This window comes from Mus caroli, unplaced genomic scaffold (assembly GCF_978045245.1).
Source record: "Mus caroli unplaced genomic scaffold, Mus_caroli_1 scaffold_8, whole genome shotgun sequence".
Lineage (NCBI taxonomy): Eukaryota > Metazoa > Chordata > Mammalia > Rodentia > Muridae > Mus > Mus caroli.
In genome coordinates this window covers 122,968,951-122,995,327 of record NW_028227263.1, presented here as the reverse complement: position 1 = coordinate 122,995,327, position 26,377 = coordinate 122,968,951, and the positions used below count along the sequence as shown (strand labels likewise).

General features: G+C 42.8%; 2 protein-coding genes and 1 pseudogene across 9 annotated transcripts in view; 2 read left to right on the top strand and 1 right to left on the bottom strand.

The window, feature by feature from the left end:
- LOC147003432 (NACHT, LRR and PYD domains-containing protein 5-like) overlaps positions 1 to 10,570 on the top strand; it is a 36,689-nt gene extending 26,119 nt beyond the window's left edge. For 2 of the 3 annotated variants that reach the window (XM_085841005.1, XM_085841004.1), the window contains 4 exons: positions 2,632 to 2,802; positions 4,536 to 4,706; positions 6,650 to 6,820; positions 10,438 to 10,570. In XM_085841005.1, the coding sequence (XP_085697131.1) occupies positions 2,632 to 2,802; positions 4,536 to 4,706; positions 6,650 to 6,820; positions 10,438 to 10,570 (646 nt within the window). The remainder of the gene's footprint in view (positions 1 to 2,631; positions 2,803 to 4,535; positions 4,707 to 6,649; positions 6,821 to 10,437) is intronic. The other variant, XM_085841006.1, reaches the window with a different exon arrangement.
- Positions 10,571 to 15,043: 4,473 nt separating this feature from the next.
- LOC147003431 (uncharacterized) lies at positions 15,044 to 16,014 on the bottom strand (annotated as a pseudogene).
- A 3,258-nt stretch (positions 16,015 to 19,272) lies between these two features.
- LOC147003430 (vomeronasal type-1 receptor 4-like) lies at positions 19,273 to 26,052 on the top strand. Of its 6 annotated transcripts, none has more exons than XR_015048004.1 (3): positions 19,288 to 19,343; positions 23,008 to 23,200; positions 23,300 to 26,052. XR_015048004.1 is itself a non-coding variant. In XM_085842065.1 (2 exons), the coding sequence occupies exon 2, from the start codon at positions 20,215 to 20,217 to the stop codon at positions 21,142 to 21,144; it is 930 nt and encodes a 309-aa protein (XP_085698191.1). In that variant the 5' UTR covers positions 19,273 to 19,343; positions 19,548 to 20,214; the 3' UTR covers positions 21,145 to 21,223. The 6 variants fall into 6 exon arrangements, 2 of the variants coding, with proteins under 2 accessions (XP_085698191.1, XP_085698192.1); XR_015048003.1 differs by having other exon boundaries at positions 19,304 to 19,343; positions 21,230 to 23,200; XM_085842065.1 differs by lacking the exons at positions 23,008 to 23,200; positions 23,300 to 26,052 and adding an exon at positions 19,548 to 21,223 and having other exon boundaries at positions 19,273 to 19,343.
- The last annotated feature ends 325 nt before the right edge of the window (positions 26,053 to 26,377 follow it).

Here is a 26,377-nt window from a genome sequence, read left to right as displayed (position 1 = left end):
GATTATAGGAGGTCACTAAGTCTGACCTGCATGTCTATGGATTCCTAGGATGTGAACTCAGGTCCTCTTGCAAACAACTTTACCCAGTCATCTCAAGTTCTACGGTATTTTTCAAAAATATAAGATGGTGTATTTGCAATATCCTGTACACATTTCTCTGCACACACTATGCCTTCTAATGACAAAGTGAAGTATATATGGTATGTAGTCGTATTACTGAATATGGACCACAAAACTGCTTTATATGTTTATTTCAGGCACAGCATTTTTTTTGTAATGTTTGATACAGATATTGTTTAATACACAGGTGTAGGGTAGCCATCTGGGCTGAGTCCTGTCCCTCTCTGTTTCTGTGCTTTGCTCTGTCCTTGTAAATCCTATCTGTCTTTGTTTTCTTGTAGTGGAAAAGGTTTCCTTCAAATATAGTGGAGCTGTATTCCCTAAGTATCCTTGACTGCCCAGTCTGAAGCTGTTATTCATGGTGACACAGGCTTTTCTTCCTGGGATCTTTGATTGTTCTTTCATCAGCCACTCAACTCTGACTTTGTGTTTTCCATGGAACAATGCTTTCCTTCATGTCTACTGTGGATCCAGCTACAGTGGCTTGTGCCTGACAAGTGTTATCTAGAACATCACAAGGGATGTCCTAGCCTCCTGGTGCTTAGCAATACTGCAGTCACTTTCTAGTTGGGGTGTTGGTGTATCAAGGAGGGGGTGAACATTCACATGTGGGACACCCATCCATGTGAGTACAGAAATGTGCATGCCACACTGAGGTCAGCCTTGGCCACTGAGTCTCACTTTCCACCTTCTTGAGCTGGGGCTCTCTGTTGTTTGCATATGCCAGACTAGCCAAATCGGCAAGCTAGCTAGGTTCAAGGAAGATACTTTGCCTCAGTGTAATCAGGTGGTGGAGATCCATCAAGGAAAACACCAGCAGCCAACCTTCTTGCTTTAAGGCACTCCCATCTACCATTCATGGTGCAGGGATACAGATATGTGCTGGACTCTAGGGATCCAGACACAGGTTAGACAATTGTCTAAGAGGCAGTCTACCCACTGAGTCATCCTTCCAGCCTGAGATTTCTGAGAGCAGGATCTTATGTAGCCTCATGAGACTTGTGATCTCATTTGAGGAACAACTGTCAAGGGCCTACACACACATGCACACATGGACACGTACCTAGGAAAATATTTTTTTAGGAGGCAGCAGTTGGCTCAGGGATAAGACCACAGATACATGGTGTTGGAAGCTCCTAGGAGCACCACTTGTGCAGGCCACAGTGGGAAGACATTCTCCTCAGCTGCTGTGTAACACTTGTCCCATGTAAATGTTTTAAAAACTAAGTTACCTTCAACCATAAATCTTAAGTCTGACAATGAAATTCTTGTTAACACTGATTAACGCAAGCTGTTTATTCTGGTTGGGGGTGTGGGGTGCTTCTTCTTGTTCATTCCCTTTGCTTTAAGGGAATTAAATTAGCCCACTAATAACTTCTTGTGAATAAAACATATGAGGCAGCTGGTAAAGGAAGTTGCAGCCAAGCTTGATGACCTGAGTTCAATCCCCAGGACCCATATAATGGAAGGAGAGCTGAGTCTCACAAGTGGTCCTGTGGCACATCCTTGCTGATGCACATACCTTCATTTCAAAAATGTGAAAATATGTGTTCAGCATGTCTGAATAATCCAGGAAGTCTGTTAAAGGATATAAGCTTAGCTGCATGGAGTCACGCTTACTTGTAATGACAATATTCAGGACGTGGAGGTAGAAATTCTAGGTTATCCTCATCAACAAAATGAGTTCCCAACCAGCCTAGCCTACCGAAGATCCTGTCTCAAAAAATATATAAATAGGGGCTGGCAAGATGGGTCAGTAGGTAAAGGCACTTGCTGCTAAGGTTGACAGTCTGAATGTGATCCCTGTGACTGCACAGTGGGACAGAGAGAACCAACTTGAACCAATTATCCTCTGACCTCCCTTCATGCACCATAGCATAAGTACAGTCCCACATATATACAATAAAATTAATATTTTCATCCTATTAAAAATACAGGAGGACTAGAGGTTCAGAGGGTGTGTACATGCATGTGCCTGTGTGTGTGCCTGCACAGCAGGCATATGGGTGGCCTACCCATATAAGATGGTAGGAGTCAGTTATTTTCTTCCACCATGTAGTTCCCAGAGAACGAACTCAGGCTGACATTCTCGGGCTTGACAGCAAGCACTCTTTTTTTTTTTGGTTTTTCGAGACAGGGTTTCTCTGTGTAGCCTTGGCTGTCCTGGAACTCACTTTGTAGACCTGGCTGGCCTCAAACTCAGAAATCTGCCTGCCTCTGCCTCTCGAGTGCTGGGATTAAAGGCGTGTGGCACCACGCCCGGCTCTGACAGCAAGCACTCTTAACCTGTTAAGCCATCTTGCCAGCCTGGTCAGTTTGAGACTCTTCCAGTATGGCCTAAGGCTAGTAACTACCAACTTCTTTAATCACCTCCACTTGAGACTGACAGCAATGGGCAATATAAATAGGAGTCCCATCCTACAGAAGGGTAAACTGAGACCAAGAGGAGTCTCTTATCCAAGGTCATAGGAAAGAACAGTGGTGATCTTTCTCTCCCATTTGTCTCCACAGACTGAATCACTGCAACATTGTAGGTGATGCTTACGGCTTCCTGGCATTGAGACTTGCAAACAACACAAAGCTGACGCACCTGAGCCTGACCATGAACCCTGTAGGGGATGATGCAATGAAGCTACTGTGTGAAGCTTTAAAGGAACCTACTTGTTACCTTAAAGAACTGGAGTGAGTGAACAGTGGGGGTTAAGGGTCATCTCTGCTGCCAGGTTTTTGGAGAGCAAGAGATGGATAAGGAGATGTGAGAATCAAAAACCAACTCTAGGGTCAAGTACTCCTCTTCCTGGCCGTCACAGTAGATAGATAAAGTGAGGAGCTGAGTTCACAGAGTTGAAGGAAAGAAGGAATTACTATGAACAGGGACCCCAAGGCAAAAGTAGTTCTCAGTCATCCTTGATCCCTAAAATCTGTTCATGGCTTCAGAGATTTTTTTTTTTTGAGTGGGGTGCTGTTTGAGGTACTCCAGGAGTGCAACCAAGATCGATGCATATACACTATTACTGAGCCACACTCCCCAGGCTCTCACTGAGGGATTCTAGGCAGGTGCTCTATTACGGAGTCACACCCCCAACCCTAGGGTTAGCCCCAAAATCTAAATGTAAAGAGGATTTATATTTCATACATTCCTTGAGTGTAAAAGTGGTTTCACACAGAGCTTCAAGTGCAGATATGTTATAGCCATGAGCTGTCACATGAAGTTAGATGTAAGACTTTTCCCTTGTGGGCATCAATGTGATACTAAATTTTCGTGGGTGTCTGGGTTTAGTACAAAATTTTTGAGAATCTTTGAATTATCAAACTCAAGCAGCCAGGCATAGTGGCACATGCCTTTAATCCCAGCACTCAGGAGGCAGAGGCAGGAGGACCTCTGAGTTGAGAGGCCACATGATTTCTACATGGTGAGTTCTAGGACAGGCAGGGATATATAAAATAGACTCCGACCATCTAGCTGTTCTTGTGGTGTCACTCTCCACTCACCCCACTCTGCAACAGAAGCACAAGGTTCCACTTCTTTGGGAAATCCCAGCTTCTGTTGGTATACTACAATGAGTTTCTGTGTCCTTTCCTCTCTGTCCTGGCATTCTGTAGTAAAATTTACTTCTTCAGTCCTTGCCTGTCTCTCAGCCTGTGGACAACTTTGGCCCCTTCTGTATCTGAGACTCAATTGATATACAAGTTATTTTTTCAAAGATGCCTCTGTTCAACCACTGCATTTTCTTCCCCACTGCTATCCCTCTCCCAGGATAACATCTACTCTGTACCATTCATGAGAATAGGTTAGAAAGGCTACCTCTTGGGACTGCAGTTAGCTTCCTGGATACAGAACGTGCTGAGTAAGCATGAAGACCTGCATTCAGACTCACATAATCCCCATAAAAGCCTCCAACATGAGCCTGTAAACCCAGCATTAGGGAAGGAGGGCCAAAAAGATCCCAGTGGCTCACTGGCCAGCAAGTCTCTCTAAAATGGCAAGCTTAAGGTACACGGAAATGAAGTGTTTCTGTTGATTGTATTGAGGCCAATCTCTGGCCTCCAAACACATGTGCACAGATGTGACTACCCCTACACTCCCATACACATATGCACCCATGTGTACACCACAGAGAATAAAGACCATCTCTATTTAAATTATATTTAATTTTGGGTGAGAGCCTTTATTGCAACAGGGTCAGAGGACAATTTGCAGGAAACAGTTCTCCCTTTCGACCATATGTGAATCTAGGGTATCAAACTAGAGTCAGCAGTATTGGTGGCAAGTACCTCTATCCACTGAGCCTTCTCACTGACCCCAAGACATTCTATTAAAAGGAAATAAAGGCATATGTGCTGAGTGTTTGCGAATGTTACTCTTGCTGTATTTGTTCCCCACTGAAGATGTGGGTCCTCTGTGTCTCTTGCAGACTAGTGGACTGCCAACTCACACAGAACTGCTGCGAGGACCTGGCCTGTATGATCACAACAACCAAGCACTTAAAAAGTTTGGATCTTGGTCACAACGCCCTGGGTGACAAAGGAGTCATAACCCTGTGCGAGGGACTGAAGCAAAATAGCAGCTCCCTGAGGAGACTTGGGTAACTTCTTGGGATCACCTCTTTGAGGGGCTGGGTTTAGTGAAGGTGAGAGGACCTGAACATGAAACCAGGGTGCTGTTGTCATGTTAATGACTTCATAAAGTCATACAGTATTAACCTCGGGGTCATGGGTCTGGGTGTTCCTGATCTTCAAGTGGGGAACCTTCAGATAGATGCTCATTGAACTTCGCCCTTGGTGCTGGAAATACAGAAACTAATACTTTGGTGGTCCAGCACATTTAATTGAGCAGGAAGAATGAATACAGAACAACCAGGAACAGTGGTGGTTCTTAAGACTTTAGTCATCATGTCATCCACCTGGGAGTCTGTTAGACCAGAGTCCTACCCAGGTACGGTGGCTCACACCTGTAATTCCAGCACACAAGAGGATGAAGGAGGATCATCTTGGGTCTGATGCCTGGGCTACATTGAGTTCTGTGAGATCTAATTCATGAGTGTGCATGTGTGCACACTCACACATGCACTCATACACTCCCACACACACAACAGACATAAATAGAAATAAAACTAATTTATCTAATTACTAGATTATGGGCCAGTGAGATGGCTCAGCAGGCATCCAACAATGTGAATTCTATCACTAGGTTGAAGGAGAGAACAAGCTATAAGTTCTCATCTGACCCCCCCCCCACATGCATATATACACAGAACAAATAATCGTAACTTTTAAAGTATCTGATAATACCATTATCAACTGATTCGCCCTCGCCCCTTCGAGGTGGAGTCTCTCCATGCAGGCCAAGCTTACAATCCTTGTGTCTCAGCCTCTTCAGTGTAAGGATTATGGGAGTGTGCTGCCATGCCCAGCTCCATGGTCACTTGATCTTTTCATTTAAAGTTTATTGTATAAGTGTGTGTTTGCGCGCGCATGCCTGCATCTCTAGTTGCATCACATGCATGCTTGTACCCACAGGAGAGGTCAGGAGAAGGCATCAGATCTCCTGGAGCCAAAGTTAATGGGTAACTGTAAGCTATCTGGTGTGGAGCTGAGAGCCAAACCAAGTCCTGTGCAAGAGCAGCAGATGCTTTTAGTCTCTGATTAATTGTTCCGGTGCCCCTTGTTAATGATATTCTCTCTGGCATGCTGCTCTTAGGATAAAGTCCTAAATTTTTACTACATACATTCATCCTACATAGTATTGGGTTTCACAGGTACACTTTCACACAAGTATATAATATACATTGACAAGTGTCTCTCTCTCCCTCCCTCCCCCTCCCTCTCCCCCTCGCCCCCTCCCCCCTCCCCTCTCACACCCCTCCCCTCCCACCCTATTAGTTTGCTTTCATTCCCCTAGAATCAGCTTCACATCTTCTTTAGTGGCGTATATTTGTGTATATATGTACATCATATCTACATATGACTTTATGTACCTACTTACAATCTGGGTTCCATGAACAAGAGAAAACAATGCAATATTTGACTTTCCAGATCTGCCTGACTTCACTTCCTATGCTAACCGCCAGTTTCATCCATTTTCCTAAAACCCTAAACCTTTAAAGTCTTCAGCTTTATCTCCTATGTCATGGTCTCTAAGCTCTGACCTCCTAGGTGTGATAATCTCTTAAGAGCACCCTCAACAAGAGCAGTACCCGTGCAACTTTGTACCATGAGCATGTCCAGACTTCATGCAGCTCCCCACCCTACTGAGTATTTGGCGCAGTATCAGCAAGTATTTCTGTATTTCTTGTCATATTCCTGATTTCAGTGTAGCTGGGCTGTTTCACAAAGGCACTTTGAGGTACTCAGCAGCAATCAGAGCCAGAACCAGAACTTAGAAATGAGAATGTTGGGCTCTCTCCAAGAGCAATTAAGTCAGGCTCTGCATGGAGTCCCTCTCACCTGTAAGCACGTGGTTGAACTCTTAAAGGCCAGCCAAGTGGAGGGTCCATCATTAATGGGTTCCTTCTTGGTCTTCTGGTAGGTTGGGGGCATGTGAGTTGACTTCCAAATGCTGTGAGGCATTGTCATTGGCCATCTCTTGCAACCCTCACCTGAACAGCCTAAATCTGGTGAAGAATGACTTCAGTACATCAGGGATGTTGAAGCTGTGCTCTGCGTTCCAAAGTCCTGTCTCTAACCTGTGGATAATTGGGTAAGTTCCAAATTGTCTCCTGAGACATAAACTCAGGCACTCTGACACGTTAATTGGAGAAACAGAAGCAATTGAAAGTAGTTGAGACCGTGGCTTGGCAACTGTCTTTATCCAGAGCAGTGGTTTTCAACCTTCCTAATGCTGTGACCCTTTAATACACTTCCTTGTGTTGTGGTGACCCCCAACCATATAATCATTTTGTTGTTACTTCATAACTTATTTTGCTACTATTATGATATGTGAGCCCCCAAGTTGGGAGGCTCTGGATCCACAGGTTGATAACCACTGTCAGAGAAAGTTCCAAGACAGCCAAGGTTACACAGTGAGACCCTGTCTCAAAAAACATGTGTACATATATGTTCTTAGTGGCAGTTTTCAAGAAAGGGAGTTTGATGTGTGCTCCTACATGAATAAACCACAATGACTTTAAGTGAAGTCAGTAGTCACAAAAGGCAAATGCTGTGTGATACTATTCATATGAAATTCCTAGGTGGTAGACTCATCATGACAGACGAAGTTGCTAAAGGATACAACAAAGAAGGTTAGAGGCTTAAAACTCCAGAGAAGAGCCCTTTTTTTCCCCATATATAAAGTCCTGGGTTCCATCTGTAGCACTGCCAAAATAATTTAAAAGGGAATGGAAAATTTAGAGTTGATATTTATCATCTACAGGCTTTTCAGTTTGAGATGATGGGAGAGTTATGAAGAAGGTGGTAGCACTACATGTGTGTAATGCCACTAATACATCCAAATAGTTAAGATGGTTAATTTTGCCAAGTGTTGTGACTCATACCTACAACTGTAGTCCTTGTCAGACTTAAGACAAAAGGAAGGCCATAAATAAGTGATCATTTTTGACTACATATAGTGAGTTCTAGGACAGCATAAATCTCAGACCCTACCTCAATCAAAAGTAGACAAGTTTGTCATGCATGTTAAATATTGAAAGTAGCCACTGGTGAGTTCCTGAGTCCTGATAAATGGTGCCTCCCACTCATTATTAAATGGAGTGGGTTAAAATGGGGTTGGAAAAATGGCTAGATAACTTTAAAGATTTGCTAATCTTGCAAGGGAACTGAGTTCAGTACCCAGAGCACACTTGGTGGCTCATAACAGCCTATATCTGAGTTTTCGTGTTTTAATACCCTCTCCAGGTCTCTGGGCACTGCAAGTGCATAGTAGAAATAGGCACATATAGACACATACACATACATTTAAAAATACTAACATTTATTTATGTGCATATGTGGAGTCAGAACAACTTGAAAAAGTCAGTTTTCTCTTTCTTGATTCTGGGGATAAAACTCAGGTTGTCAGGCTTGGCCATCAAGTATTTTTATCCATTGAGCCATCCCACATGCCCAAGTATACTTATAATCCAAGAAAGTAATTTGGGTGAAGCACTGAGCAAGGTGGTGCGTGTCTGTAGTCCTGCCTCTAAGGAAGCAGAGACAGGAAGATTGCTGCAAGTTTGAGGTCAGGCATACCTAGTACATTCTGGACCAGGTATTCTTGTGTAACAAGACTCTGCTCCAAAAATAAAAACAAAGAATTTGGCTAGAGAAGATTGGGCAAGCAGCCCAGGTGAGGCTGATGGTGAAATGATTGGTGAGTAAGTTCTCCAGATAATAGCCATGATTTATCCAAAGTGAAAATTTCAGCACATGGATATAAGTGCAAAAGGCCCAGGAGTGACTTATAGGGATGGAGTATCATTGAAGACAGACAGGAGGGAATGGAGGGTTGGGAATTCTGGCTGAGTGAGGTTGGCAATCTTTACATAAGTACATTACAAGGTACACGCACAAACAAGAGCAAAAGGCAGAATGTTGTTTAAAAGAGCCAGCTGTAACAATGAGCTACAAGGCACAGTGATGAGAATGGACTTAGCAATTGGTACAGTCTTGGGGGGATTGTTCCTCCTGTAAAGTGCTTCCCACACAAGCTTGAGGTCCTGACTGCTGGTCTCTAGAACCCATATAAAAGCCAGCTGTGGTGGTGCACATACCTGCAGTCTTAGCACTAGGGAGGCAGAGACCAGAAAGATGCTGGAGTTTGTAGGTTAGCCAGCCTGCCTAGCCTATTGGCAAGCCCTGGATTTGGTGAGTTTGTCTCAAAGTGAAGAGTGATGGGGAAAAGGCACCCAATGCTGGCCTCTGTTCTCTGCATTCTTGCTTGTATTTGTTGTCCCTTTCCCCTTCTCCCTCTCCTCCTTTCTCTCCTTCTCTCTCCCTTTCCTCTCTCTCTCCCTTCTTCCCCTTCAACTCTGCACTCTCACACATGTGCCCCCTTCCCTCCTCCTTCCCCCCTTCCTCCCTCTCTGGGTCCCCGACCCACCCCCCAACTTTCACCTGGAACACATCCATACACCCACCCCCACACACACATTTTTTCCCCTCCCGAGTGCTGGGATTAAAGGCGTGCGCCAACACGCCCGGCTACAGACCTAGATTTTTACCAATTTATTTGTTACAGGCAAAATGGGATTTCTCTGCAGCAATTTAAATCCTTGCATACCCTTTTCCTGGACTGGAATGGGTGGGACTTTGCCTTACCCTTGTCCTTGCCATTGCCCATCACTGTGCCTCAAATCTGGGACAAGGCCCAACACAGAGTAGATCCCTGTGCATTTAGGACTTACTATTATATGTGTGGATTCTGTGGCTCACATGCATATGTGTGCCGGTATATGTGAAGGCCAAGGGGTTAACCTGAGAGGTCTCAGAGTAGCTATCCGTCTTGGACGTTGCATGATGGGTTTGTTTTTTGTTTTGTCTAAGACAGGATCTCACTGTATAGTTCTGGCTGCCCTGGCATCAGCCTGGCCTCAGACTTACAGAGATCTACCTGAGGGATTAAACCTGTATGCAACCTCACCTGGCCCAGCTTGGGTTATGTTTTGTTTCTATGTTTTAGATATTTTTAATTTATGGGTGTGAATGTTTGCCTGAATGTATGTTTATATACTACTTGTATGCAAAGCCCACGGAGGCCAGCCACTCCTCTGGGCCTAGTGGTTATGAGCTGCTGTGTAGGTGCTGGTAATAGAACCCATGTCCTCTGGAAGGGCAGCCAGTGCTCTTGACCTCAGACTGTGCTGTCTCTCCAGCCTGGAAGCCTGGCTTTTCCATGTGGTTTAAAAGCAGTTTCTGATGCTTTCATGGCAAGTACTTCATAAACTGAGCTTATCTCCCCAGTCCTTTTATTTTGTTAAATAATGTGCTTACTCTTTGAAACTTTTATACATCCATATCACATCTTTTGATGATATACACCTGCCACTACTTCCTCCAGATCTTCCCATGGTACTCCAATATATCTCTCTCACAATTTTTTAAATTAGTCTAATAACCCACTGCCTCCAACTATTGAAGTTCATAGGCACAGGGGTATGGTGTCATTCACTGGAGCATGAGAAACCTACCAGGTCTTCAAAGAAATGAAAGTGATTCTCCTTCTTCCATTAGGGCTGGGGCCTTGGAAGTCCCTTCCCTAGACTTTTTAATCTATGGGGGTGGAGTGATGTACTATGTTCATTGAGAGTTCTCAAAAAGGGTTGTAGTCTTGATATGGCTTCCAGGACAGTAGGTCCTAGCATGAAATCTCTTTCTTCCCAGCCTGTGGAAGCAGGAGTACTATGCCCGAGTGAGAAGACAGCTGGAGGAAGTGCAGTTTGTCAAGCCCCACGTGGTGATTGATGGTGATTGGTATGCTATTGATGAAGATGACCGAAACTGGTGGAAAAACTGAAGACATGAGTCCCCTCTCCTTCACGTCCTAGCACTGCAGTATCTGTGAAATGTTTGTCTCACCTCGGAGGATGTAGTGGGAATGAAATAAACACAGCATTTAGAAAAGCATTGAGGTCACATCATCAATCCATGTGGGTGTGGCGTAAGGGCAGAGATGAGATGGGGGGCAGTGACTCAGTTAGTAAAGGGCTTATCATGCAAGCATGAGTGTCTGAACTTGATACACACAACCCATATAAAAAGCCAGGTGTGGGTATATGCTTGTAATCCCAGTGCTGGGAGATTGAGAAAGAAAATATTCTCACAGAATCAACTGAAGGGAGAAATGGCTCCATGTGCACATTCACACAGAAGCATGGGGACCCACACATATGTATACACGCGTCCGAAAATATGCATATACACACATAGATACCACACATGAAAAATGGACTCTTCACCCCTCTGGACCATCTCCTTGCTGTGCTCCTGTGATGCATGCATGTACAGACCTTCATGACACCTAAGATGTGGGTAGCTTATACCCATCTTTCAAGGATTTTGAGGCATGGGGTGCCTGAGCATTCCCATAGAGTAGATGGAAAAGCTATCATTCAGAGTCGGGAAATCTACTCTGGATGCCATTGCTATCCCTGGAGCACCAGGGAAGCATTCAGCCGCTCCCATGGGCCTCAGACCACTTTTTTTTTTGGAGCCTCATAATGCAAACAGCATTTCTGAAGCCAGAGAATGTTCTAGGCTTGTTACTTGTGAAAGCACAAGTTTCCATGTGTAGTGGAACACATCTTTATTCCAAGCACTTGGGAGGCAGTACAACTTGGTGGCACATAAAGTGGGTTCCAGGACAGCAGAGCCTACATAATGACAGCCTCTTTTTGAAAAGAAAGCCTTAGAGTCAGGTAGTCACCTGACTACCCTACCAAGTCTCCTCTAATGAGAATGAAAAGCTTGTTTCTAGGAGCAGAACATGCATGCACATGCTCCTTTTATGGGGATGGGTTCCTGAAGTGGCATTGATAAGCAGCAGGGAGTCAGAAACGAATAATAACTGAACCACTTAAATCCACACACATGTTTGGGTGCTATTAAAAGGAGTGATGGGAGTGGAGCTTGTGGATTAGTTGGTAGCTTACATACCTAGCATGTGGAAAGCTGTGGATATCCCTAACATCACTTAAAAACCACAGAGTGGCAAATTTTGTGATCCCAGCATTCAGCAGGTGGAGGCAGGATGATCGGAAGTTCAAGGTTAACCACTGCTATGTAGCAAGTTTGAGGGCTGGAATAGGGAAGGGGAAAGGAGAGTGGGGAAGGGGTAGAGAGGAAGAGAGATTAAGAGATGTGTACCCTCTAGACAATCACAGATAAATGCAGTTTATGGAAACTTAGATGATAAAGAGAAGGTAAATGGAGACTGAGGATGTGGCTCAGAGGTAGTGTGCTTGCCTCAGGTCCTGGATTGGATCCCCAGTAATGGAGACAATTAGGTGGGGTAAACTGGAGACATACAGTTCATATGTGGATGCCAGGTAACAGATGGTGGGTGCTACTAGATGACAGTTATGTAAATGAAAGGTGGTTATGTAGGGCATGCTTACATTGAAAGAGTAACTTGTTACTGTGTGTGAATGTGTTGGGGTGCTCACAGTCATGGGTATGATACAGCTCACATGCAGGTCAGATGGTACCTTTTAGAAGGTAGCTGTCTCCTCCCACCATGTGAATTCCAGGGAGTAAACTCAAGTTGCCAGGCTTCTTTGGCAAGGACTTTCACCCAATAAACCCTCTAGTGTGCTGTTTTCTCATACACACAAACCAGATGTGTTTCTACGAGTGTATGGCATGAAAGCAGAAGGGGGAACTATTTGTAGAGCAAAGAAACTAAGGAGAGGTGGAAGGAAAGGTGGTAGAGGAAGGGAAATATTTTAAAAGTATGAATATATTTGTCATGTTGAAACTCTCTCTCTCTCTCTCTCTCTCTCTCTCTCTCTCTCTCTCTCTCTCTGTGTGTGTGTGTGTGTGTGTGTGTGTGTGTGTGTGTGTAGGTGCCTGCAGAGATCGTATAAGCCATCAGGTATACTGGAGTTGGAATTAGAAGCAATTCATGTGGGTGCTGGGAACTGCCCAGGTTCTTTGCAAGAGCAGGATGTGATTTTAACCACAGAACCATCTCTCTGGCCCCAGAAACACAGTTTTCAGCTGAGTGAGGTGGTGCACTATGCAGTCTCAGCACTGAGAAGGGAGGGAGGAGGATCAGATGAAGGACATCAACCACACAGCAGGTTTCAGGTTAGCTTGAACTATGTGATACCATGTCTCAAAAAAATTCTGTTTACAAAAACTAAGCCTAGTTATTGTACTGAGTATGTCAAAAGATGATGAGTTAAGGACTCTGAAAGCTACTATTGGGAAGAGTTGGTAGCATTTCCTCCATAACTTAAAAAAAAATACTGTGACCAAACACCAATTCTTTGCCCAAATTCTCAGCACAGCTCCCATAATAATTGTATCCATGAACACAGTCTACATGAGTTGATGAGATGGTTTATCAGGGAAAGGCACCTGCCTCCAAGACTCATGATCAGAGGTTGATCCCAGAATCCACATCTGGAATTTTCTATCCCAGAAATAGAGAATTTCTGCAGATTGTCCTCTGACTACCGCATGAAAATGCATGCACATAATTTTTTTTAAGTCAACAGCTGGGAATATAATATCTGCTATTCCTCTACTGAGAGAACCTGGGCGCTACACTTGGCCTCCTCTGACCTGTTTCCTTAGCTGAAAAATGGGACAGTTCCTCCTAGCAGGGCATAGGTGGGTAAGAGACTAGGATGCCTGAGGACTGAGTGGGGGAGACCTAGGCCAGAGCTCTCAGTCAGGGCGAAGGCATCATATGGTGGCAGAATTTACCACACCAGCACCAAGATGCTCTATGAATGAATCAAGATTTCATGGCCAAACAAGTTCAGAAAATTGAAGTCTATATCTCAGCTGTCCATGCTCCTCTTCCTCCTCCTCCTTCCATTGTCCACTTCATCAATGGACAGCATCACCCCACCCTATTCAGCCTGCTTTATGGAGAATATGGCTGCATGTCTAGCTGGGAACAGGTTTGGGAGGGGGGTTGTGTGCCATTTTCAAGTCTTCCAAGAGGCACAAGGAAGGGGGAGGGGAGAATTGGCATCAAGAAACATTTCAAGTACTGTTCTACATAGTAAAAAAAACTTGGATCTGGCATGTTCTCAAATTATTTGAGCTGGGGACTGTGTGCCCAAGAAACTCTAACGCTGGAGGTCCCTTCTGATCCTGCAGCTGCAGGGGTTCTGGGGCATCACTGGACTGGCACTGAGCAGCATCTGGATCAAAGCATGCCACAGCAACTGCCAACATCCTGCTCTCATTTGGGTACTGGATTAAAAATCTACTCCATGTTCCTCCTCCTCCTCCTCCTCCTCCTCCTCTTCCTCCTTCTCTGATCTGCTTTACTGAATAGTAGCAGTCATCAAGATAAGGCTTGCTCTGCAGAGAATGCTGATATATGCCTTATGAGTGATGAGAGCATGGACCAGGGAGGGGTGTGCTATTTCTATGTCCTCTATAAGCCATCCCCTTTCCAGCAGGAACAAATAACCTTCTCAACAGTGACCTTTTACCAGGTCAGCAAGGGACTCCTTGGTAAACATGTCTCTTTCTGGAATTGGTTTGGGACACCCTGGGCCCAACATGCTCACCCCTCATTTAGTGTTTGTCACTTCACAAAGTGAAGATGGCTCCATTTAATCATTCTCTCTTCTCCATCCCAAACTCAAGAAATAGGCAGTGCTGGGACAACTGAATAATGTTATTTATTGTCCAACATCCCTTCTTCCACTGCCAGGACAGGGAAAAAAGCACCCATCCTCCCAATAAGACCATGCTAGGAAGAGGAGGCTACTTCACATCTCTGCTACTGCAAATCCAGGAGGAAGAGCAAAGGCTTCGGCTAGAAAATTAATAAGGACCCATGGGGCAGAAAAGATAATATTGGATGAAAGGGGTCAAAACAGTATGATTAAGAGAGAATTCTAGAATGGAAGAAAGACCCTCTCAATACATAAAGCCAGGATTCCCTCCATTCCTTAGGACACAGCAGCCTGAGACCTGTAGTAGGGGTGGACTTTCCCTTAAGCATCTAGTGCCAATTGATCCTGCAGTTCTCTCAGTCTCTGGCTCTCAGACTAGGAACCTACAAAAGGCAGCTCCCCCAGGCAGTAGGGCAGTCCTGTGGGTCCCCTTACACCCAGAACAGCATGAAGGAAGGAAAAAGAGACAAGACCACTGCTTTCAGTCTGGTTCTCTCTGGACATCCCTTGTGGTCTTGCTCACTTGTAGTCTCCACCAAACCCAAGGAGCCCTGTCCATCCCCCTCCCTGGACATCTCCATCCCTAAAAAGCCTCCCACCCTGACTCCCTGCACACAGCACAGCAGTCAGTTGGTCCTCTGTCTGCAGTTGCTGCAAACTGAAGGTAACCCAACTGCATGAATCTTCTTGTGTCTCTGCAGCATGGTACAGGAATCCTTCACCACACTCCATGCAGATGTGCACAGGTTCCTCCGCACCCTTTAGCCCTCTAGCCTGTCCCCGTGCTGAGTAAGCTGGTGGGCTAGGAGCCCAGCCCTGTGCCCAAAGCCCTTCCTGCACTCCATGCACATGTATGGCTTAGGTGCCAGCGCCCTGCACATTTGTGTCCCTGTTGCCCACGTCCCCACCCTGGCCAGAGCGCTGCAGCACCATCCCCACCAAGATGATGTCCTCGCCATTGCCTGCTGGGATCGTAATTTTACCTTCTGCAATTTTAACTTCTGCTGCTGTGGCCTTATCAGGTGCCCTGGTGCTTTACACGCTGGCCTCCAGCATCTTAGCTGCTACACCTGGCCCTGACAGCTCTGGGTGCAACTGCAGGTGGGGTGCCAGGCTCTTGGGCTGGCTGAAGCCATAGCCTCAACTCAGGCACATGAAGAGCTTTCGACCACCATGGAAGTGATGGTGCTTGGCTAGGCTGTTGCTCTGTGTGAAGCTGAGACCTCAGTTGGGTTAAGTATAAGGCTTCTTGCCCTTGTGGATGTACTGGTGCTGTGTGTGTTTGGAGCTGCAGCTAAAGCGCTTGCAGCACTCTGAACAGGCAAATGACTTCTTGCCTGTGTGGATGCTCCTGTGCTGCACCAGGTGCAAGCACTGCGAGAAGGTCTTGCTGCAGGTGGTACAAGAGTTGGGACACTTACCTGTGTGCATGCATTGGTGCTGCAACCTGTGAAGCTTAGCCTTTTCCCAGTCAGTGCAGATGTAGGGAGCTGGTGGCTACGATTGCGGCAGGGGCCAAGGAGGAGGTGCAGACTGGGTTGGGGACAGCTTGATATGGGAGAGGGCAGTTGGGAACATTGTCATCATCCATGATGAGGATGTCCACTGCAAAGCAAGAGGGAAGGAGGAGGCAAGTCAGAGGTGGCAAACCCACAAGGAACATCCATGCACAGGCTGCCAATGGATTCCAGCTTAGTGAGGGGCCCAGGGAAGCTCATCCTTTCAAGGTTCCTCCAACCTGGGGACTGCTGGGTTGTACCAATGCATATCCCGTGGAACACCAACCACTCAAGGCATTTCAAGTATTTCTGTGTTCTTAACCCATTCCCCTAATATTTGTTCTCCTTCTGAGTGGGTGTTGTCTCTGCTAGCCTTTCTCTGGGTCTAGAGACCAATGCCTAAGGCTTCCAGGCCCTCATAGAGGTCTACCAACCAAAGCTATAGAGGGCCAAAGTTAGGGGTGTGAGGAGAAGCACAACACAAATGGCACCTGAAACCCAATCAGGATGGGAGGGCCAGGCCTGCAGGCTAGGAAATAATGGTGTCACATTTGGATAATTGTAACTGCAGGGTGGGAAATAGAAAAGGAGAGACAAGTTGGACAAAGAGGGTAGGATATTAGCTTGGGAGGTGTGCTAGCCCCTCTATCTGGGCATTCGAAGCCCAATCACATAGTTAATATTATAAACTAAGGTAGACTGTCCCCACCCCATCACCACCATGGAAAAGTACAGTATAGAAGTATTGGTCTGGACAGCTGGAGACTGAACAAAGAGTAGTTAGAGGATTTTTGTGGGTAAGTTTGTGTCCACCAAGGACAACCTGTCCTGGTTACTGCAGGTGTCTGTTTCAGGTTTCACATTTCCTATTGATAAGAGCCTTATCTGTGGTCACCCTTATAAGTTCTTAGGTGTTTCCTTTGTCCTGGTTTCATCCAGAGATGCCCCTCCTCACCAGTCCCAATTCTCTCTGATTCTCTCCTCCCCAAACTTGGTTACTTATGCTCCCCTCCCACACTCTCTCCCACACAGTTCCCCCTCTCCATTAACTTCCAATATCTATTTTTTCCTCCTCAGTGAGACTCAAACATCTTCCCTTAGGTCTTCCTTGTTACTCAGCTTCTTTCAGTCTGTGGATTGTAGCATGGACATTATCTACTTTATGGCTTCTATGTACTTATGAGAAAAAACGCACCACGTGTGCCTTTTGGGGCTTGGGTTACATCAATCAGGATACTTTCTATTTCCATTCATTTGCCAGCAAAATCCATGGATTTAATGGGTGAATAGTGTTCTTAATATGAATGTACCACATTTTATTTATCCATTCTTCTGTTCAGGACACCTGTTTAGTTTAAGATTCTGGCTTTTATGAATAGGGTGCAGTGAACATAGCTGAGTGAGCATCATTCTGGTAGGACTGAGGGTCCTTTGTGTATACAACCAGGTGGAAGTGGGTTTTTAGGTAGATTGCTTTCAATTTTTCTGAGGAACCTTGCTAATGATATTCATAGTTGCCCAAGTTTTCACACCCTCTAGCAGGAAAGGAGTGTTCTCTTTGCTCCTGAACCTCACAGCACAAGCTGTTCCTTGAGCTTCTTAATGTAAGCCATTCTGACAAGCAGAGTATAGAATCTCAGAGTCATTTTGACTTGTATTTTCTTGATGACTAAGGATGTTGAACACCTTAAGTGCTTCTTGGTCATTAGAGATTCCTTTGTTGAGAAATCTCTTTTTTTTTTTGATGTCTATTTTCTTAAATTATTTTATTTTCATTTATGTACTTACTTTACATCCTGATCATTGTCCTGCCTCCCAGTTACCTCTCTTCAGTCCCTCCCTACCCCCCCCCCCCACTAAGGCAGCCCATGTAGAACAATGTATTCCATAGACAGGCAGCAGCTTTACAGATAGCCTCTGCTCCAGTTGTTCAGGACCCAAGTGAAGACCAAGCTGCATATATGCTACATATATGCCATGATACTAGGTCATCCCATGAATAAATACTCTTTTTTTTTTGGTGGCTCAGCATCTGAGAGCCCCTAAGTGTCCAGGTTAATTGATTCAGTTGGTCTTCCTGTGGACTTCCTCTTCATTCTGGGTCCCTCAATCTCTTGTCAGCTCCTCCATAAGCTCCCCAAGCCTCATCCAATGTTTGACTCCAGTTTCCTGATTCTGTTTCAATCACCTTCTGGGTGTAGTCTTTCAGAATACAGTTATGCAAGACTGCTTTCTACAAGCCTAACAGAGTATCATTAATTGTGTCAGGGGTTGGTGCTTGCCCATGGGATAGATCTCAAGTTGGGCCAGTTGTTGGTTGGCCTTTCCCTCAGCCACTGTTCCAACATTGTCTGTGCATTTCTTGTAGAGAGGATAAATTTTTTGTCAAAATTTGGGGGTGGGTGGATGTCCTTATACCTTCCCTGGGAAAGATAATTGTCTTTCTGTTTCTGGGAAATCTCACACACTGGTTATTTCTTGCCCTACTATTTACCTCCTGATTTTGTATATTATTCTTTACAACTGATGCTATTCTGATCTGTAAGTGCCCCACATTTCATTGATCATCAGTTGATAAGCACCCGGGTTATTTTTACTTCTTGTCTATTCTAACTAGAGTTGCAATAAATATTGATGGTTATATTTATCTCTTAATGACTTGTTCTATCCATCGCCTGTCCTGTGTAACCAGAATTGATTCTTACACTGCAGATTTTCTAGAAATCTAGCAGCAGCTAGTAGGCTTTGCATGTACCCAAGGCTCTATAGTTTGACTTATCAGAAAACAAGCCACAATCTACCTCCAGACAAAAGCACACTGCCATAACCCTAGGATTTATGAGGGAAACCTTGGTGTCAGGGGGTAATTTGACATATTAAACATTCTTGTGCAACATGAGGGAATAGGTGGAGTAAAATTACTCCATAGCAAACACCACACACTAGATCACATGTTGATGGTCCTTATGAAATTCCTTGTTGTCAGGAGGATTTTAGAAGAGTGCCACAGTGCTATAGAGTGTACCTGATGAAAATGCAATAAACAAATACATTTATTCACCCTGGAGTACATTCTTCAATTTCTGACTGCAACAGAGTACAGAACTTCCAAAAGTTTTCCCCTAGGTAACTTAGAAAACTTTTCCTATCTTCTGCTCAGCTACTCATTAGTATCTAGCCAACTGGCAAATATCATCATTAACCATTAGAAGGTAAAAGTGGTGAATTGTCTTGGGGATAAATATTTATCCCTTCATCTTAGATATCCCAAAGTCTCCATGCAGACAATTCCAGTGCTACCACAAATGACAAAGTAATTGACTCTCTGTAGGCTGTTAAATTCATCTATATTGTTATTTTATAAGGTCTGGCAACCTGGGCTCACCTGCATTAACCTTCATAGCATTAAGAAGAAACTAAGGGGCAGGTAAGCATTTCCTTGCATTATTTCATTAGAAAAAAAGAGATCTATAGATAGGTGTTTAATGTATGCTTTTACCTAACAATCTATCCAGTGAATGGATTGAAACTGATTCCTCCTATGGAAAACAAAACACAAGCTTTCAAATCCGAGTTTCAAAATAATCTGTGTGTACATGGGTTAAAGTGTGACAGTGTTAATGTATTTCAGAGTAACTGAGGGAAGCTGAGTATGATTCACACACCTCCAGCATCTGATTCCATAATAAAAGAGGCAAGATTAATGAAGTTATGAATAAATAATATTATTTAGTCCCCAGAAATGTTTCCAATATACAGACTGTATGTATAAATTGAGGCTTATGTACGGGATAAGAAAACTAGTGACTTTTGAAATATTTTATATTTTCCCATTTTGGTTTTCTGAAAATTTGATACTTTGTTTTCTTGCTACTTTATTCATTTATGAAATTTTATTGGTTGCATATAAATGTTATTTTCATATATAATCATATGAGGAATGATTGGATTCTAATTATTGAACAGTATACTCTAATTTTTCACTTTTCACGAATTCACCTGTAAAGCTTGTATTGTGTCAAAATGTCATTATGTTGTTGATCAATAGAGAAATAGTTACAACATCTGTATAAGTTTCTTCTCAAAATAAGAGGAATTCAGTGGCACAAAATCATATTCTGAGTTAATATCCATGCAGTGTTCTCAGGCAAAGATTATCTAATGGAATGTAGTAGTGTCTCCCTTCTGACTAGAAGAAATCATCCCAGATCAACTGATAAGTGTGGACAGTAGACCAGAGTCCTGAGGACAGGCCTGTCCTTCGTGGTCACCCCTCCAGTTGGCACAGAAGCCTTTCAATGTCTTCTCAGAATGAAGCCATGAAAACCACTGAGGAAGTGGCACTTCAGATTGTGTTGCTTTGTCAGTTTGGGATAGGGTCTATGGCTAACATCCTTCTGTTTGTCCATAATTTCTCTCCACTTTTGAATGAATGTCAGCTGAGACCCAAACAAGTGATTTGTACTAACATGGCTGTGTCCAGCATCTTAATTCTATTCATGACTGTGTTTCCAAACAATGTGTTTGTTGCTCAAAGGAATCCACCAAATGACCTTCAATGTAAACTTGAGTACTTCGTATACATGGTAGCAAGAAGCACAAACTTGTGTTCCACCTGTGTCTTGAGCACCTATCAGTTTGTCACTCTTGTTCCTGGCAATTTTGGTAAGCTGATGGTCAGAGGAAGAAGACCCAAGGTCATAAGCTATTTCTGTGGTAGTTGTTGGTTGTTTGGTGTCTTATATAATGTCTACATTCCAATCAAAGTCAGTGGTCCACAGAACACAAATAATAAAACCAGCATTAAAAGTAAGTGGGTCTGTTTTACATCCGGCTTCAGTGTCGGCATTGTGTTCTTGTCATTTGCCCATGATGCCATATTTATCAGCATCATGGTCTGGGCCAGTGTCTCCATGGTACTTCTCCTGTATAGACACTACCAGAGACTGCAGTACATTTTCCCTCCCCATCAAGGCAACAGAGGTTATGCTGAGATCAGAGCAACCCATAGCATTGTGATGCTTGTGGTCACATTTGTAAGCTTTTATCTTCTACACTGTATTTGCTTTATTCTTCACATTGTTTTTGTAGACTCCCATTGGTGGTTGAGGCATGCAGGTAAAGTTTTATCTTCAAGCTTCCCCACTATTTCTCCCTTGCTGTTGATGTTTAGGGATCCTAGTTATCCTTGTTCTCTGATCTTCAACTATAGAAAGCCAGTCATTTAAAATAACAAGCCCTTAAGACAGCTTATTAACACTGTTGAAAAATTCTACTGAATAAATATATGTTTAACATGTCTTTATAAACCAGGTATGGTGGCTCACTGCTATAATTCCAGCACTATTCCTGCTGAGGTAGTGCAGTTGCTATGTAACCAATCGTAGCACTGAGTAAAGAGGGAGTTCCTGTCCAACCCATGACACTGAGCCCTTGTCCTTGACCTCTCCTCTTACATCAGCTGAAGAATATTCACAATTATAACGTCAAGGTTTCACTTTTGATATATGAAGCAAATACACTGAATGTGTTCTACTTTCCCAATAAACTCTGGCCAGTACCTCCTGAGCTGTCTGAACAAAACCATACTTGTTATTATTTGACTTGTTTCTACACATTTTATCTCCTCTGTGTGAGAATAACAATGCAGATGTATTAGCATATAATTGCCATATTTCTAATCTAAATTTTATTGAAGAAAAAATGCTTTTATACTTCACATAGACCAATATGCAATACCAAAGCAAAAGAAAAAAAAAGTATCTTTTTACCTCTCCTTTGGTCTAGTTTCATTCATCCTAAATCCTGCTATGATGAGCAAGAAAAAATACTTCACAATATATTATTTCTCACCCATACTGAAAACATTCTTTGAATCATCTTAAGAAATTTTTTTCTGATGAATGGTTATTAAAATGGTTTATAGAACAGCAAAAAGAACATGAAAGATTTTACCAATACCATATCCAATAGAGGGATCATTTCCAAAATACATTAAGAAATTGAAAACTAGGTATTAAAACACACAACCCAATTACATATGGAAATATAAACTGAAAATTCTCAATAGCGGAATGTTAAATGACTGAGAAATATTGAAGAAATGTTTGACATCTTTAGCCATCAGAAAAATATAGAGAAAAAATTATTTTGATACTCCTTATTGCATCTGTAAGAATGGTTAAGATCCATAACTAAAGAAAAGTTCATTGTGCAAGGGATGTGGAGCAGGTAAGTAGTCTATTGTTGGTGGCAGTTGGAGCTTGTACAGTCATAATGGAAACTAACGTGGTATTTCCAAAGAGAACTGGGAACAGATATATTATAACTCAGCTATACAAGTACTGTGAAAGTGCTATCCAATCACCTGCTCACAGTGGCTTTAGTCACACTACTAGAAGCTGGAAACAACATCACCCATATCTGTCATAAATTCCATAAAGTTTCCACTGCACCACATTTTCTTAGATCCCTCAGTTAAAGAATGGATAAAAAATATGGTACATATACACAATAGATTATTTCACAGCTGTTACAAGAAGACATAATGAAATTTTCAATTTTCTGAGCAACCGCCAAACTGATTTCCAGAGTGGTTTTTACCAGCTTGCAATACCATCAGCAATGGAGGAGTGTTCCTCTTTCTCCACAACCTTGACGGCATCTGTTGTCACCTTAGTTTTTATCTTAGCCATTCTGATTGGTGTGAGGTGGAATCTCAGGGTTGCTTTCATTTGCATTTTCCTGATGGCTAAGGATGATGAACATTTCTTTAGGTGCTTCTCAGCCATTCATTATTTCTCAATTGAGAATTATTTATTTATCTATGTACCCCATTTTTAATAGAGTTATTTGGATCTATGCATATTAGCCCTCTATCGGATGTAGGATTGGTAAAGATCTTTTCCAAATATTTTGGTTGCCCATTTATCACATTGTCAGTGTCCTTTGCCTTACAGAAGCTTTGCAATATTATGAGGTCCCTTTTGCCAATTATTGATCTTAGAGCATAAGCTATTGGTATTTCTGTTCAGGAAAATTTCCCCTGTACCTATGTGCTCAAGGATATTCCCCAATTTCTTTTCTATTAGTTTCAGTGTATCTGGTTTTATGTGAAGGTTCTTGATCCACTTAGACTTGAGCTTTGTACAAGGAGATAAAAATGGATCAATTTGCATTCTTCTACATGTTAAACTCCAGTTCAACCAGCACCATTTGTTGAAAATGCCGTCTTTTCCCCACTGGATGGTTTTAGTTTCTTTGTCAACGATCAAGTGACCACAGGTGTGTTGGTTCATTTCTGGGTCTTCAGTTCTATTCCATTGATCTACCTGCCTGTCACTGTACCAATATAATACAGTTTTTATCACAAATACTCTGTAGGTTGGATTGCAAGTTGGTACAACCATTCTGGAAATTAGTTTGACAGTTCCCCAGAAAATTGGACATGGTAGTATCTGAGGATCCAGCAATATGTGCATATACCCAGAAGATGCTTCAACATGTAATAAGGACACATTCTCCACTCTGTTTATAGCAGCCTTATTTATAATAGTCAGAAGCTGGAAATAACCCAAATGTTCCTCAACAGAGGACTGGATATAGAAAATGTGGTACATTTACACAATGGAGTACTACTCACCTATTAAATACAATGAATTTATGAAATGCTTAGGCAAATGGATGGATCTGGGGGATATCATCCTGAGTGATGAAACCCATTCACAAAAGAACACACATGATATGCACTCACTGATAAGAGGATATTAGCCCAGAAGCTTGGAATACCCAAGATAAAATTCACAAACCACATGAAACTCAAGATGAAGGAAGACCAAAGTGTAGATATTTTGATCCTTCTTTGAAGGGAGAACAAAATACCCGTGGAAGGAGTTACAGAGACAACGTGTGGAGCAGAGACTGAGGGAATGACCACCCAGAGATTGCTCCACTTTGGGATCCATCCCCAAAACAATCACCAAACCCAGACATTATTGTGGATGCCAACAAGTACTTGCTGACAGCCTGATATAGCTGTCTCCTGAGAAATTTTGCCAGTGCCTGACTAATATAGAAGTGGATGCTCACAGCCATCCATTGGACAGAGCACATGGTCCCCAATGAAAGAGCTAGAGAAAGGACCTAAGGAGATGAAGGGGTTTGCAGCCCAATAGGAGAAAAAACAATATGAACTAACCAGTACCCCCAGAGCTCCCAGGGCCTAAACTACTAACCATAGAGTACTCATGGTGGGACTCATGACTCCAGTTGCATATGAAGCAGGGGATGGCCTAGAAAGTCATCAACAGTAGGAGAGGCCCTTGGTTCTGTGAAGGCTCTATTTCCCAATGTAGGGGAATGCCAGGGCCAGGAAGTGGAAGTGGGTGGGTTGATGATCAGGGGATGGGGGAGGGTAAAGGGTGTTTTCAGAGGGGAAACCAGGAATGGGGAATAATATTTGAAATGTAAATAAAGAAAATATCTAATAAAAATTAAATTTTCAGAAAAAGGTTATAACTAGAAAAAAAAATCAACCTGAAGGAGTTAACCCAGACCCAGAAAGATAAGCATGGTATGTGTTCACTTATTAGCTGTTATTAGCTGTTATTAGCTGTTATTAGGTGTTCAGTAAAAGATAATCATGCTACAAAGCAGAAACACAAACAGGCTAAGTAACAAGAATGGTTTTACCAGGGATGCACAAATGTACCTTAGGGTAGGTGGGGACATGGAATAGATTTCAGATGTGAACTAGGCATTAGTAGGGAAGGAAAGCGTAAAGTATCAGGCAAGGTAGGATGGGATGGAGAGAGAAAGTATGGAATAGAGATGTCAGGAATTTGGGGGCATTTGCAGTGTGGGGTGGAAATGTAGTGCAGTGGAAACTTTCTGAATTTGTGAGGGTGTCCCTAGTTAGGAATCCAGGTTATGAAGGATTCTCTCCTTCTTCTGTAACCAGGCAAGTCTTCCAGTAGTGGAACTGTATCACCAACCCAGCCCCAAAACTTTCCATCTACAATCTGCCTTGCTTCAAGGTGTGCTGGGGGCAATGGTGGTTCACAGCTTACAGCAATCACAACCAATGACTGGTCTAATTTGGCACCAACACAAGAAGTGCATGTCTCACAATGCCTGTGTGACCATGAAAGGGATACCAGATAGCCCAAAGATATAGACACTACTAGCAAAACCTTAATGAAGTCATTCCTAATGATATTCTGCTATATTCATAGATTGGTCCCTAGCCCAGTTATAAGATTAGCTTACTCCAGTTGATGATGGATGCAGAGGTACAGACAGCATTAGGTGATGATCAGAGAACCATGAAGAAGGAGATTACCTCATCTAGCCTTGATATGAATAACTTGGAAAATATTTCATTAGTTAAGATCGGTTTTTGTTCACGCACAAGGACCAAGTTCCGTGGCCAATCTATAAGCTCCTTCTTGGCAGCTTACAAATATTTATAACCACAGATTTAGGGGATCTGATGCTCTCTTCTGGATTCCATGAGCACTGCACATGAGGTGCTCTGACTCATGTAAAAATAGCTATACACATAAAATAAATAAGTCTCTTTTTCTTACCTTTATTTTTTACTTTTCTACATTAAAAAGAACAAAGGTTACCATGTTATATTTTACCCATTTGCCTTTTTGAATTTCTTCTGCCTGTTTTCATGATTGTTTTTATTGCTTTAGAATCTTTACTCTTTAATTTTTATGATTTAAGTTAACAATGTTAAACATGCAAAAATTAGTATTTGTTTTAACAGTTTAATATTGGTTCAAAAATATCTTAGTTAGAGCTGCTATTAGACAATTCATAGACTATTTACAAATGATATGATATTTTCATGTGAACTATAGTAGGTTTCACACTTTTGTATTATCTTAGTAGTTACAAACACGAGAAAGAGAAACAAAGTTAGAATGTGATGTGATAATAGGTAGCTCATACATTGAGCCACATTTTCTGTTGATAAAATAGAAGTTTTCTTTTTGAAAACAATATTCCTGAAACAAAAGGAGCTTTGTAAACTCTGTTGCATGGTCAGAGTTCATTTATTTACTAGATCCATGGCAATAGCTTGTGAATCCTGTGTTACCTTTGAAAAATATAATTCTCAGAATGCATTCATCTTTGTGGTCTTTCCCAAACACCTCTTTTTTACTCTTTGCTATGGTTGGAACAATATTATGTTGGCACCATACACAAATGGAACTGGTGATTTTTACTTCACATTCATAAAGCTTCCAAAATAATATAAGCAGTCCAAAACTATGGAAGATATAAAATGATCTCATATTCATTTAGGCTATGTCAAGTCCCCTATTTTATTTTGCTCTTGAAATTACGAATTGTCACTTGTCATCCTATCTTCTACTAGCTGTTATCCCATGTCCCTGGCTTTATTCCCTAGAGCTTCCAGCAGACCCTGCATGCATATAATCTACTGCT

What these genes read in the sequence shown, in the direction of transcription:
- LOC147003430 (XM_085842065.1), top strand. Translation starts at nt 20,215, where the DNA reads ATGTCTTCTCAGAATGAAGCCATGAAAACCACTGAGGAAGTGGCACTT.